The 11681-nt window shown below is 53.1% G+C and overlaps 4 protein-coding genes across 4 annotated transcripts; 3 read left to right on the top strand and 1 right to left on the bottom strand.

The window, feature by feature from the left end:
• Window positions 1-101: 101 nt before the first annotated feature.
• Window positions 102-1726, bottom strand: BDV17DRAFT_279945 (uncharacterized protein; the record flags this gene model as incomplete). The annotated part of the gene is made up of 9 exons (XM_073759804.1): window positions 102-186; window positions 232-332; window positions 386-565; window positions 615-654; window positions 701-812; window positions 857-1033; window positions 1118-1182; window positions 1227-1422; window positions 1489-1726. The coding sequence occupies 9 exons, from the start codon at window positions 1724-1726 to the stop codon at window positions 102-104; spliced, it is 1194 nt and encodes a 397-aa protein (XP_073618668.1).
• Window positions 1727-1905: 179 nt separating this feature from the next.
• On the top strand, window positions 1906-3163 carry BDV17DRAFT_255403 (uncharacterized protein). The gene is made up of 3 exons (XM_073756929.1): window positions 1906-2190; window positions 2233-2448; window positions 2503-3163. Exons 1-3 carry the CDS (start codon window positions 1997-1999, stop codon window positions 3107-3109), a joined length of 1017 nt encoding a protein of 338 aa, XP_073618667.1. The 5' UTR covers window positions 1906-1996; the 3' UTR covers window positions 3110-3163.
• A 1158-nt stretch (window positions 3164-4321) lies between these two features.
• Window positions 4322-6299, top strand: BDV17DRAFT_279943 (flavin-containing monooxygenase; the record flags this gene model as incomplete). The annotated part of the gene is made up of 5 exons (XM_073759803.1): window positions 4322-4409; window positions 4483-4602; window positions 4675-5073; window positions 5133-5768; window positions 5833-6299. 5 exons carry the CDS (start codon window positions 4322-4324, stop codon window positions 6297-6299), a joined length of 1710 nt encoding a protein of 569 aa, XP_073618666.1.
• An 817-nt stretch (window positions 6300-7116) lies between these two features.
• BDV17DRAFT_255398 (sulfatase domain protein) lies at window positions 7117-11089 on the top strand. Its single transcript, XM_073756928.1, has 2 exons — window positions 7117-7899; window positions 7989-11089. Exons 1-2 carry the CDS (start codon window positions 7574-7576, stop codon window positions 10522-10524), a joined length of 2862 nt encoding a protein of 953 aa, XP_073618665.1. The 5' UTR covers window positions 7117-7573; the 3' UTR covers window positions 10525-11089.
• The last annotated feature ends 592 nt before the right edge of the window (window positions 11090-11681 follow it).

Raw genomic sequence — 11681 nt, 5'->3', positions numbered from 1 at the left:
TACCAGGCGGTTAAGACGCGTCCTCCACGGACCATCGGGGGCATGAGATCGCAAACTCCAGGGACATTCTTCTAATGCGTTGAATGACTTCAGCAAGCGAGTCAATTACCGGATACTTCCTGTTGACTCAACCACTCTTTGGCCCCGTGGTACTTGCAGTTGAACGCCATGAACTCGTCCGGTTTCCTGCGGAGGTTAATCCATGCCGATAGAAGCCAGGGAATCCCCTACATTGTTACCGTCTTTCCTCCTTTCGCAGTGCCCGGCTTGGCTGCTTGTCTACTGTACACTTGAATAAGGCTTGCTCGACCGTGACGACTGCGGAAGATATTCTGCCGATTGTCAGGAGCGTGGATCGGAATCAGAAAATGCAAGGTGCCCAAACTTCAAATATGCCGCCAATCTCCTCCAAGGATGGGTCCTCTACTTCTTTGTCGAAAAATGCACCCAGCGCTTCACAATCCTCAATCGCTTGACTGGCCCCTTGGCCCTGCGTGGGCAACATCGCATGCGCAGCATCACCAATAAGGATGAGACGGCCATGGTACCAAGTTCGCAAGGGGTCCTATCGTCATAATCAGGAGCTGTCCTGAAACAACAAGAAAATAACGTACAATATCGCGCAACTGCCATAATCCAAGGTCTGGGGAATGTCTGGGCGACTCAGATGACATTCGCATACTGCTGGAGCACGACTTACTCGAAGATGCTTGTGACCCAGGTGGGGAACTCCGAGAAGGTATCCATCATCTTGGTAAGGTTGCCTTCGGATACCCACGATTGTTTTACCTTGGGGTCCTCATTCATTTGCTCTTGAACCGTCAGTGTTTGCATGATTTTCAGATGAGAAACATACCGTCTGGCACCAACGCAACGATGCCGAATACATCGCCCTGTCGTCCTGGGCCCATGATGAGACGGCAACTATGCGCGACCATCATCGATGTAAATGGACTTCGGGGGTTGATCCTGCTACAAAACCCCGGTTCCTTCTCTTCAAGAACACTCGAAGGGATCTGTCCGGTAAGCATATCTCTCTTAAGGCGCGGCGGAGCCTACCATGAGTCGATAAGCTATTCTCGTCAGCTCAGTATGAAAGATGGCGGGGTATTCATACCCGAATGGCCTGTCGGCATCGGAGCGATATTCGTGTCCAAAACGTATTTGCGAAGCACACTATGGCTGTGCTCATCTTAGCCCAGTCGCGCTGAGAAGCGTTTACTTACATTCCGTCTGCTCCAATGATAATATCGCCCTCCACCTCTTCTCCGCCTTCCAGCTTCACAACTCCCGTCAAAGGGTCACATCCTACGACGCGTGATGAGACCCTGATCTCAGCTGGCTCCCCTTCTCTATTTGTGGCGAGAGCAGCCCTTTTGAGAGCATCATGCAGATCTCTTCGGTGATAAACAATCCGACTAGCTCCATATTCAGTCTTGGCCGCCAACAAGACCTAGTTTACGAGCTCGCCGTCCGTTGAGTATACACAGAAGCCCTCATCCACGATGCCACGCGCATCTTCGAGGTCTCTCCCAAGGCCGAGAGATTCATAGACAATCTTGGTCGCATTTGGCTGTAGCGATATTAATGCACCAATTTCTGTATTGAGTCGCGATTGCTCCAGCACGATGATTCGTCTTTTGGGGCCTCGAAGGGCAATCGCCGCCGTGAGACCCGCGATGCCTCCGCCCACGATAACGACTCGAAACGGATTGCTGGCCTTCATCATGTAACAAATTCACGGAGCACACACTTCGGTCTTGATAGCAATTGCATAAAGGTAATATGACCACTTTATCCCACCCCAGCCCCCACCTCCGCCTCCACTTCTTCTCCTCCACATCCCGCCGAGTGGGCGATGGGCCGGTATTGTGGGCGGTGGGGGTTCAGCAAGTTGGATTTGGAAATGTCAGTAAACATGACACTTAGTATAAACTAGAGATGATTTTTCATTTAGAACCCACCTCTTAGCCTCAGTTCTACACAGCAACGGACCATGTCCACGACAATGACCGGAACCATTGCCGCTGCGCAGGACCCTGTCCGCATGCGCCTGGATGGGAAGGACCCAGAGTTTGGCGATTTTCGCGACGATCTCGCAAGAGATGGCTTTGCCATTGTAAAGGGCGCCATTCCAAAGGGGCGGGCGCTCAAGTACGCAGATGAGATGTACTCTTGGCTAGAGGGCTTGTAAGCCACCCGAGTCATGGCTAGATGCAGCTAACGAGACAGCAACCTTGGCTTCAATCGCAATGATCCATCCACAGTGCACAAAGACCGACTGCCGCTCATCAATGAGAAAGGCATGTGCATGCACTATGGTGTCGCGCATGAAAAGTTTGTCTGGGACGTCCGCAGCGAGCCCGGCGTAGTCGACGCTTTCGAAAAGGTCTACAATGACAAAGACCTCATCGTCTCTTTTGACGCAATCAACTTCGGATTCCCAAAGTATGCCATCTATCTACCCTACTTGACAATAACGATGATTAACACTAGTATCAGCCGCACCGACCTCCCTCCAAACAAACCCTGGCCGCACCAAGACCAAGACCCTGAGAAGCCCGACTTCCGCTGCCTCCAAGGCCTTGTCAACCTACTCCCTAATGGCCCAAACGACGGCGGTCTAATCGTCTGTCGCGGCGCGCACCTCCTCTCGAACGAGTTTCACCACGACATGAAAAATGAACCGCGAATCCCCGCCTGGACTCCAGAATGGTACGGCTTCACCGACAACGGAATGAAATGGCTCGCCGACCATGGATGCGAATGGGTCAAGGTCTGTGCCGAGCCAGGCGATCTCCTCCTCTGGGACTCGCGCACGCCGCACTATAATCTTAGCCCCAAAGGCGAAACACCGCGGTTCGCCATCTATACCTGCTACATGCCCGTCGCGGACGCGAGTCAGGAGGATCTGGTTAGGAAGAAAGAGGCGTATGAGAACTGGCTCGGCACGACACATTGGCCGAATGCGAAGCACACGGGGTCGAATGTTGCGAAGCGGGATGGTTTGGAGTGCCCTCATAACCGGTTCCGGCCGGTGACGGAGCCGGCGTTGAGTGAGAGGGCGTTTAGGTTAACGGGGATTCCGTATCTCACTGGTCAGGCATAGTTGCAAAGTCTGTCATCGCAGAAGCAGATTCTTGTCTAAGTTTAGCTCTTTCACCAGGTCGGATTCTCGGAATTTCAGTACAGAAAGATGAACTACAAAATACTAATCGGGTCTTGTCTATGTAGTTTGATTTCTACATCGAGCATGATAATGCGAAGGCACCTCAGCCTCGCACAAGCTACGACTTTAGTACTTGTCCGTTGCGCAGGCTTACGAGAATGATATGGCACGCCGTATATAGATAGAATAGATGCTCACGTAATTGAGACTTCCTTACGATCTAACGAATCAAATGGGTGCCCTATTCTAAGCTCACCTCGAGACGCGTGCCTGTCAGCTTACCTACCTACAGCTTCGTTACTACTACCATCAGGTCCATGCACTATTTTCGGTATGGGTAACTTCAACATTATGTCATTCTATCTTCACTTTACATATATACTGCGGGTTATCCATGTTGGTTTCCTATTGTCTTCTGCTGTGCTGTGGTGCCCTCTGCTGGTACTGTGTGTGTCGGTGGTCAGAATATATATTTCGTGGCCTGTGACTGCATACTAAACTCATCCGAAGATAAGTACTCTCTAGAGCCAAAGCAATGGAGCTGCACGACTTGGAATGTCTGACTTTGGATACAAGACAAACGAAACTCTGTATCTGCCGCCCAATAAATATTCTTTCGTTCGGAAATTATGTATTGATGATTGAGTACTCTATAGCCTACGTACATTGCACCGTTGGCAGTGCAGATTACCAAAGAGGGGCGTGGACCCTGAATCCTTCCACTCCTTGGCGCTTATGCATGGAGTCGAGAGAACTGTCAGTGCTGGACGCGTATCCTTGCGGTTGCAGTGCAGAGTTCGCTGTGAACAATAATGCATGACAACAATAACGCCTGACATCATAGCCTACTTGCTAGAGCAAGTCACAGGCCGATCACCTGCACCGTTGTAACACTGCAGGGACGGCATAGTTGGCGCTAAGAACCTCCTCACTTGGGCCTTGGAAAATGGGCCAGCCGAGGTGCAAACGGGCTCGCTCAACCAAATGCGGGGAAGTTGGTTGACTGGAACCGAGCCGTCAGTGAACCCCGGACTTTGATTACATTCTTTGACTTCTTAGTAGTCTCGGGGATCGAAACGGTTCTTTACTCCAATTTCTGCTGCTGAGCTAACTGCATTTTATCCTTGATCCTGGACCAGATCGATCGTGATCATGGGCGTCAAGTTCGATACCAACCAACCGGTCGGAAACCAGGACTATACGCGGTCCACGGTTGTGATTATCGGGGCGGGGATTTCTGGTCTTCCTTACCTTCTTACCTTTTTAGTTTCCTATGTTTACGATAGGCTGGGCTGACTAGTGTTGATTAACAGGAATGTGCATGGCCATTGACCTCCTTCGCCGAGACCATCGCAATTTCGTCATTCTGGAGAAAGGAAGCTCAGTCGGTGGAACATGGCACGATAATAAGTATCCGGGGTGTGCTTGTGATGGTATTCCCCCTCCCCTCCCTTCTTTCCCAATACCCGAGTGAATGAAGAACTGTGACTAACCGGTTAATCTAGTCTGGAGCGCATTATACAGCTACTCCTTTGAGCAGCGCTCGACCTGGACGCGCGAGTACCCGGGTCAGGAAGAAATACTCACATATCTCACCGGTATCGCGAGCAAGTACGGATTGTACCCGCACATCCGATTCAACAGTGTGGTCGAGGAAGCGCGATGGGATGAGGCCAGTCGAACGTGGAAGGTCGGTGTTAGCGTTTCCGGCGCGAAGGATAGCCAGTTTGTGAGCCGGTACGAGATGGAAGCGAACGTGCTCATTTCTGGCGTGGGACAGTTGAATCAGCCTTACTGGCCAGAGATTGCTGGAAGGGAGGAGTTCAAGGGGAAGAGTATGCATTCTGCGAGATGGGACTGGACATATGATTTTCGGGGGAAGAGGGTTGCTGTCATTGGGAATGGTTTGTCCAGCCTAGTCCTTGTTTGATGGATGAAGAGTGGTGTAGGCTAACAGCAGCAGGCGCAACGGCTACACAGATCGTCCCCGAAATCGCAAAATCAGCCTCGCATGTGTCTGTCTACCAGCGAACACCGCAGTGGATCATCCCCCGGAACGACAAGGCTGTTTCGGCCATCGAGCAGTCGCTGCTCTCTGTACCACTTGTGCGAAATTGCAAGCGGGCGTTCATGATGTTCTACCGCGAGATGTCGCATGATCCGATTGTCAAGGCTGGCTCGAAGATGTCGCAGGAGGTGCGCGATATGGGGGTCAACCATATGAAGAAGGGCCTCCCTGATAAACCAGGGCTGTGGGACATTTTGACACCGATGTACCCTCCTGGGTGTCGTCGGATCTTGTCGTCTGACGACTATTACCCGGCGCTGAACAAGGACCATGTGAAGCTCGAGACACGAGAGATCCAGCGCATCATCGAGACTGGCATTGAGACGGCGGATGGTGAGGCCACCGAGTTTGATCTGATTGTGTATGCAACCGGTTTCCGCACTGTAGAGTTCCTGCATCCGATGAAAATATACGGCGCCAACGGCCGCGACCTGTCGCAGATCTGGGGCGGCGGTGCAACGGCATATTACGGTGTCACCGTCGAAGACATGCCGAACTTCGGGCTCCTCTACGGCCCAAACACGAATTTGGGTAAGTTGCAATCACGTCCCGCAATCAGAATTGAAGACCGGCTGACAATAATGGCTATGTGTAGGACACAACTCCATAACCCTCATGATCGAAGCGCAAAGCCGCTACCTCGCCGCGCTGATCGACCCGATCGTCCGGGCCAAAGAAAATGGCGAGTCGGTCGCCGTGCAGCCGCGAACTGACGTGGTGCACGAGTTCAACCGCGACATCCAAGAGCGCCTTGCGAAGAGTAACTTTGCCGACCCCAGTTGCCAAAGCTGGTACAAGAGGTCCGACGGGCGGATCACAAATAACTGGCCCGGCACGGTGGTCGAGTACCAGCAGGGTCTGGCGCAGGTGCGGTGGACAGACTATTTGATTGCTGGCGATGAGAAGGGCGAGTATATTGATCCGAAGAAAGAGACCAAGATCGGGCACGTTGAGGAAGTATGGCCGGTTAGCAAGACGACGCTGCTTTGGGGGTTGAGTGTGGCCGTGGCCGCGGGAGGGTTCTATCTCCAAGGGGCAAGACGGGGGAGAGTGAGAGCTTAGTTAGGTTAGTGTTTGACTTACTGCGATCGGATTCGGGGCCCGCGGCCAGAGTGTTTGTGGCAGCCTAATAATAGCAATATACTAGTATTGGTTCTCTCGTATCCTCAAGGCTCCTAAATTCTAGCCTTAAGCCCTAAGGGGCTGGAAAGGGTGAGACTGAGACATGTGGGTTCTACAGAGTTTGCTGGCTGCATCGTTTATAACCGAGGGAAAGAGAACTGGACGAGAAGAACAAGATTCTGGAAACGACAGCGATCAGGCATCGTTGCAGATGACAGAATAATCTCCGCAGCGGTCAAGCAATCTGCAAAACGTGTTCTTCCCTCTAGGCGTCTTGGCTGGCAATGCTGTGTGAGAATAATTCCAGTCAGCAAGAGAGACAAGTGGGGAAATGACTAACAAAGGGCCCGTGACCTCAATCTTATTCCAATTCTCCCGGAGGAAACGGTGAAACAACCATGGAAGAAACCCTCAGGCAACAGGTTCTGACATCATGATCCCCTGCCTGCTTTCCCTTTTGGAACCCTGACACTCCCGATCGCCCGTAAGCAAATATCTAAGCAATCAGCAGAGAAGCAGGCAGTGCTTTTGGTGACTTTTGCAGGAGCATTGCGCCAGAAGCAACGGAGAGCTCGAAACAGCCGCACGGAGATTGTGTCCAATCAAAGAGCTGCAATGGGTGTTCCGCCATCGAGGCTGAGATTTGGTGGTTGGTGATTGGTGGAAATGTGCGTGAACCCCGCTGGGGTCCAATCGCGCGAGGCCAAATTTCTCGAACAAGAAGGTGGTCACGCTCCACTCAGAAGTGTCTTTCACTGGGAGTTTTGACAGGAGGTGTGGCAATGGGATATCCATGTTGGACAAGAGAGAACAGTCAGTGTAGAATGTACTTTGAAGGATAGTCCAATGTCAGACCTGCAGTGTACCTGCTTGTGGCATGTCTGTCCCACGAGCAGTTCATTGAAGGACCCTGGCCAATAGGGGCTTGGCAGGGTCCGATTCCATCTGTAACGCCTTTTCACTTTGACCCTTCACTGTTTGTCGGGCACTCCACGCTGAACTCACTAAGCCAATGCGCCTCCTTTGTGGAGTCCTACTTCTCACGAGAAGGCTCTGCCTGTTCCTTCTCTCTGCTTTCTCCTTCTCATCTTCCTTTTCTCCTATTCTTAATTCTCCTCATTCTCCCTCCAGCTTCCTCCCTCCTAGACTCATCTATCGACCTTCCTCGCCCGAGTATGTGCCTCCCTCGCTGATCCCGCGCGACGACGACCAAGATGAGACCCGTTCAACACCCCAAGCTCTTTCGAAATTGCGTCTCCGTCTGGACCCGTCTGCGGTCGTCGCCTGCTGCATTCTTCGATGTCTGCTGGGACTGGACCCGGCGCTTTTTCTTTACCCTCGCCTTCTTCGCCCTCTTCTCCGCAAAGACCCTGCACCTCTACGCCCACCTGCACTCGCTCCCGGCCGCCAAGTTCCTCACCTGGGGAATAACCTTTTTCACCCAAGATGTCGCGTGCACGTTTCTCATCCGGATCCTCACACAAAAGTTTTTATGGCGGTGGTTGGATGCCCTCGCGGCCGTTGTCGTCATTCCGTTCAGGTAACTTCGTCATCCGAACCACCACTGCAACCATGGAGATTTTGACTGAAGATCTTGGGCTAACATCTTCTTTTCTTTTCCTCCCACAGCCTTATCATGTCCGGAATGGCCTCTGCAAACGTCTCCTTCTACTTTACCGCCGGCGCTGAGATCAATTGGCGACAAGCCAAATCCTTCCACCGCGATGCCGCCGCCATCCGAACACTGCTTACCGGTTTGACGGGGTTTTTGATTGTGGAGGCTATAATGACGGTGGTCGCGTGGTTCGTTGCCCCTTTCGTCCATCGGGTCGTTGGCGGCATCCTGCACATCTTGGCGGAGCCGTTCAAGGTTGTGTTCAGAGCGGTTTCGAATCTCTTCAACAGACACGTTACCTCGCGTATCCGACACATCCGACTGCGGAGCCAGGCGCTGCCAGACCCGAGATTGTATGAGGAAATTCCCGTGGAGGACTACCGCGACTACAAAAGTGACGATGAGGAGGACTACATGCTGGACAACCCGCATCAACCGCCGCCGCAGCGAATTTCCGTCGCAAAGCGGCTGGTAGTGTGGCTTCCATTGCTGTTCCTCGCCATCCTGCGAAGCTGCCGCCCACCGTACCCGTCATACATTTTCCTCTCCGGGGCGCTGCCGATGACGCCGTTTGCCGGAATGCACCGTCCGACGCTGGGAGAGCAAGCTGGAAACATCCCCGACTACGTCTGGCTGGAAGGCAAGACTGCACTCGAGAAACCTCCGCAGTGGGACTGGATCCCGCAGGAGACTCTTCCTGGGTTCGAAGACTGGTATAACAACCGTCTACACTACACACCGTCGCGGGATCCCCTCCACATGTCTAACCTGCAAGAACCGGTGCTGGATGAGCTGAAAGACGTCTTGTCCACTGGAGATGTAAACATTAAGCACGTCATTTTACTAAAACTTGAGAGCACCCGCGCGGATGTCTTTCCCCTCCGCAACGGCTCTTTCATGCACGACAAAATCAAAGATTCGTTTGAAGATGAAATGCCTGAAGAGGCCGTCAGGACCGTGGCCAATCTGACCAGAACCGCCGAATGGCTGACCGGCTTCGACTCCGGCTTCGATCAGTACCGCAACGGATCGCGCCAAAAGTACGGCGGCATCAGCGCGAGCAACGGCTTCACGACAGGAACGTACACCATCAAGAGTGTGGCCGGGACGGTGTGCGGGATCACACCGCTGGTCCGCGACTTTAACCGGGAATACAAGTACCATCTCTACCAGCCCTGCATGCCTCACGTGGTCAATGCACTCAGCAAACAGGACGACATCACCAACGGGTCGGACTACCGCACCTGGCCCTGGCAGTCCATCTGGATGCAGTCCGTCACGGACTCGTACGACCACCAGGACGCACTGACCCCTAAGCTGGGCTACCAAGACATCTACACCCGCGAGCGCATCGAGAAGAAGGACGCTCCGCACGCCCCTCTCAAGCACAAGGAGGTCAACTACTACGGGTACCCGGACACGGAGCTGCGGGAGTACATCCGCGATGCGTTCGACGCGGCTGAGGCGAACAACACCCGGCTCTTCCTCACCCACCTGACCGGGACAACGCACCATCCCTGGGGCATGCCGGACGACAAGTTCGACAACATCATGGGACCGTCATTCCAGGGCAAGAACAACGATATGAACCGGTACCTGAACACGATTGGCTTCGCCGACCGGTGGATCAAGGAGATCATTGACATCCTGGAAGAAAAGGGCGTTCGCAACGAAACCCTTCTCGTCATGGCGGGCGACCACGGCCTCTCCCTCCCCAACGACGGCGGCATCACTCCCTACAGTAATCCGCACATCGGCAGCTTCCACGTCCCTATTGTTCTTGCGCATCCTCAACTCCCCGCCGTCGAAGTCAAAGACCCTGTCATCTCGCTTCAAATCGTCCCAACAATCCTCGACCTCCTCGTCGAGTCCTCATCCCTCGGCCCAAACAGCACCCAAGCAGCCAAAGACATTCGCGGGCTCTACGAAGGCCAGTCCCTCATCCGCCCGCTCTACCAAGAAGCCAACGGCGTGGAAAACTGGCAATTCAGCGTAATGAACCCCGGCGGAACGTGGCTTGCCGTGCGCTCAGGCGCGCGACCAGACTGGCGCATTGTCGTCCCGCTCGTCGACGACGTCGAATGGCGGTTCACCGATATCTCCAAGGACCCGCAGGAGAAGAAGCCCATCACGAGCTTCAGCTTCTACGACCTCACCGACGCCTTATGGCACGCCTATGCAGACGAGGAAAAGCAGAAGGATTACGAACATGATAAAAAAGAGGATCTCACCGAGCGCGATGCCGATGCTGATACCTACCCGCAACCTCCCCCGCCACCACTACCCCCTCACCCACCTCACCCTCACCATCCCCCTCCACCACCTCACCCCGGCGAGGGTCCAGGCCACGGCCCACCACCACCCATCACCATCTCGCCCGGCCGACCGCCGCCCGAGGATAGACCGTGGGAGCCAGATGTTGTTCGCTGGGCAAGGGACGCGGCGCATATGGCGGAGTGGTTCATTGCTGATAATCATCGGCGGTATGGGTATAAGAAGAAGCGCGATCTTGGACTTGGGGGTCGAAGGGTGCTTGAAAACAAGCATTGAACATATCTCTCGCAAATCCACCAGGCGCCTCACCGAGTATTCATACTCATATATTAACCGCTGGGGTCGGTCCCATCACGACGGGTCCCGCCCACAACACAAAACAACAAACACAAAACGATAGCACCACTCCTAACTCCTGAGTTCTACCCAACCGCCTAAGAGCTGGTTTGATCGCTGATACCCACGTCGAGTGTAAAGTACATTTACGACATGACACTTCCATCTCATTCGCATTGCTTTGAGGTCCGTTTGCATATCGTTGAGTTTCATTTTCGTTCAGCTTATAGTCTTGTTTTTTGATTACGGAGCATAGCACGGTTTGGTTTGGGCTGGTTCGAATTGGTTGGCATTGTATTCATTGATTCATGGACTGGCCTGAGATTTGTACATAATGACCTCAAACCACATCGCCACGACTCATTGAGTTCCACTGCACCACATGAGTATTATTATTGCACTTTATGATTTCACTGTATGGTGTTGATATAGGTAGGTATCCTTCCAGAGTCCAGGATTAGACCATTATCGATTTCCAGTCATTCCAACCACAGCTATCTCTCCAAAACATAAACAACCAGATAACTTAGCCAAGCTCCATCTCTGCAGTCACTGTGAGATCCATCCGTAATCACCGCCTCATAATACGCCGCCTAAACGTCTCTAAAAGACCCTAAACGACACCGTTAATCTATCCGAAATGATCGCCACGGACCCTTGCCCGACCCGTCACCCGGCAGCCCCATTAAGTCAGGCCCGTTTCGTATAGAGATGAGTTCAAACACGTTAATAACTCTTAACTGCTCACTGCCCACTTGGCCTCGCGCACTCGGCTCCGGGTCCAAGAAAATGGATTCGGCACGGAGGCCGGCTAATCTCAATGTTAGGGAGGTGTAGTTTATCTGCGACGGGACAACTTCGTGACCCTCCCATCCAAGACGCCAAGGCGGACTCTGTGACAACCACCTAGACCAAGCTGAGATTCGAGGTTCGAACCGGCACAACCCCTGGCTGTGGGTTGGGCTTGTCATGTTCCTGGTAATTAATATTATTCTATCAATTACTGGTGATCCTTTCCGAATATGTTTGCAGGCCCGGACGGCTCGGAGGGGTGCTTATTCGAGGGGGTTTGATTTGTTCTCTGGACGGGGTATATA

Source organism: Aspergillus undulatus (genome assembly GCF_047715775.1).
Source record: "Aspergillus undulatus strain CBS 261.88 unplaced genomic scaffold BDV17scaffold_8, whole genome shotgun sequence".
Classification (NCBI taxonomy): domain Eukaryota; kingdom Fungi; phylum Ascomycota; class Eurotiomycetes; order Eurotiales; family Aspergillaceae; genus Aspergillus; species Aspergillus undulatus.
The sequence above is the reverse complement of the archived record's forward strand: the minus strand, read 5'-3'. Positions and strand labels throughout refer to the sequence as shown.

Coding starts and splice junctions, on each gene's coding strand:
- BDV17DRAFT_255403 (XM_073756929.1), top strand. CDS start 1,997: ATGTCCACGACAATGACCGGAACCATTGCCGCTGCGCAGGACCCTGTC. Junction 2,191..2,232: donor TACTCTTGGCTAGAGGGCTT/GTAAGCCACCCG, acceptor CTAACGAGACAG/CAACCTTGGCTTCAATCGCA. Junction 2,449..2,502: donor ATCAACTTCGGATTCCCAAA/GTATGCCATCTA, acceptor CACTAGTATCAG/CCGCACCGACCTCCCTCCAA.
- BDV17DRAFT_255398 (XM_073756928.1), top strand. CDS start 7,574: ATGAGACCCGTTCAACACCCCAAGCTCTTTCGAAATTGCGTCTCCGTC. Junction 7,900..7,988: donor GTTGTCGTCATTCCGTTCAG/GTAACTTCGTCA, acceptor TTCCTCCCACAG/CCTTATCATGTCCGGAATGG.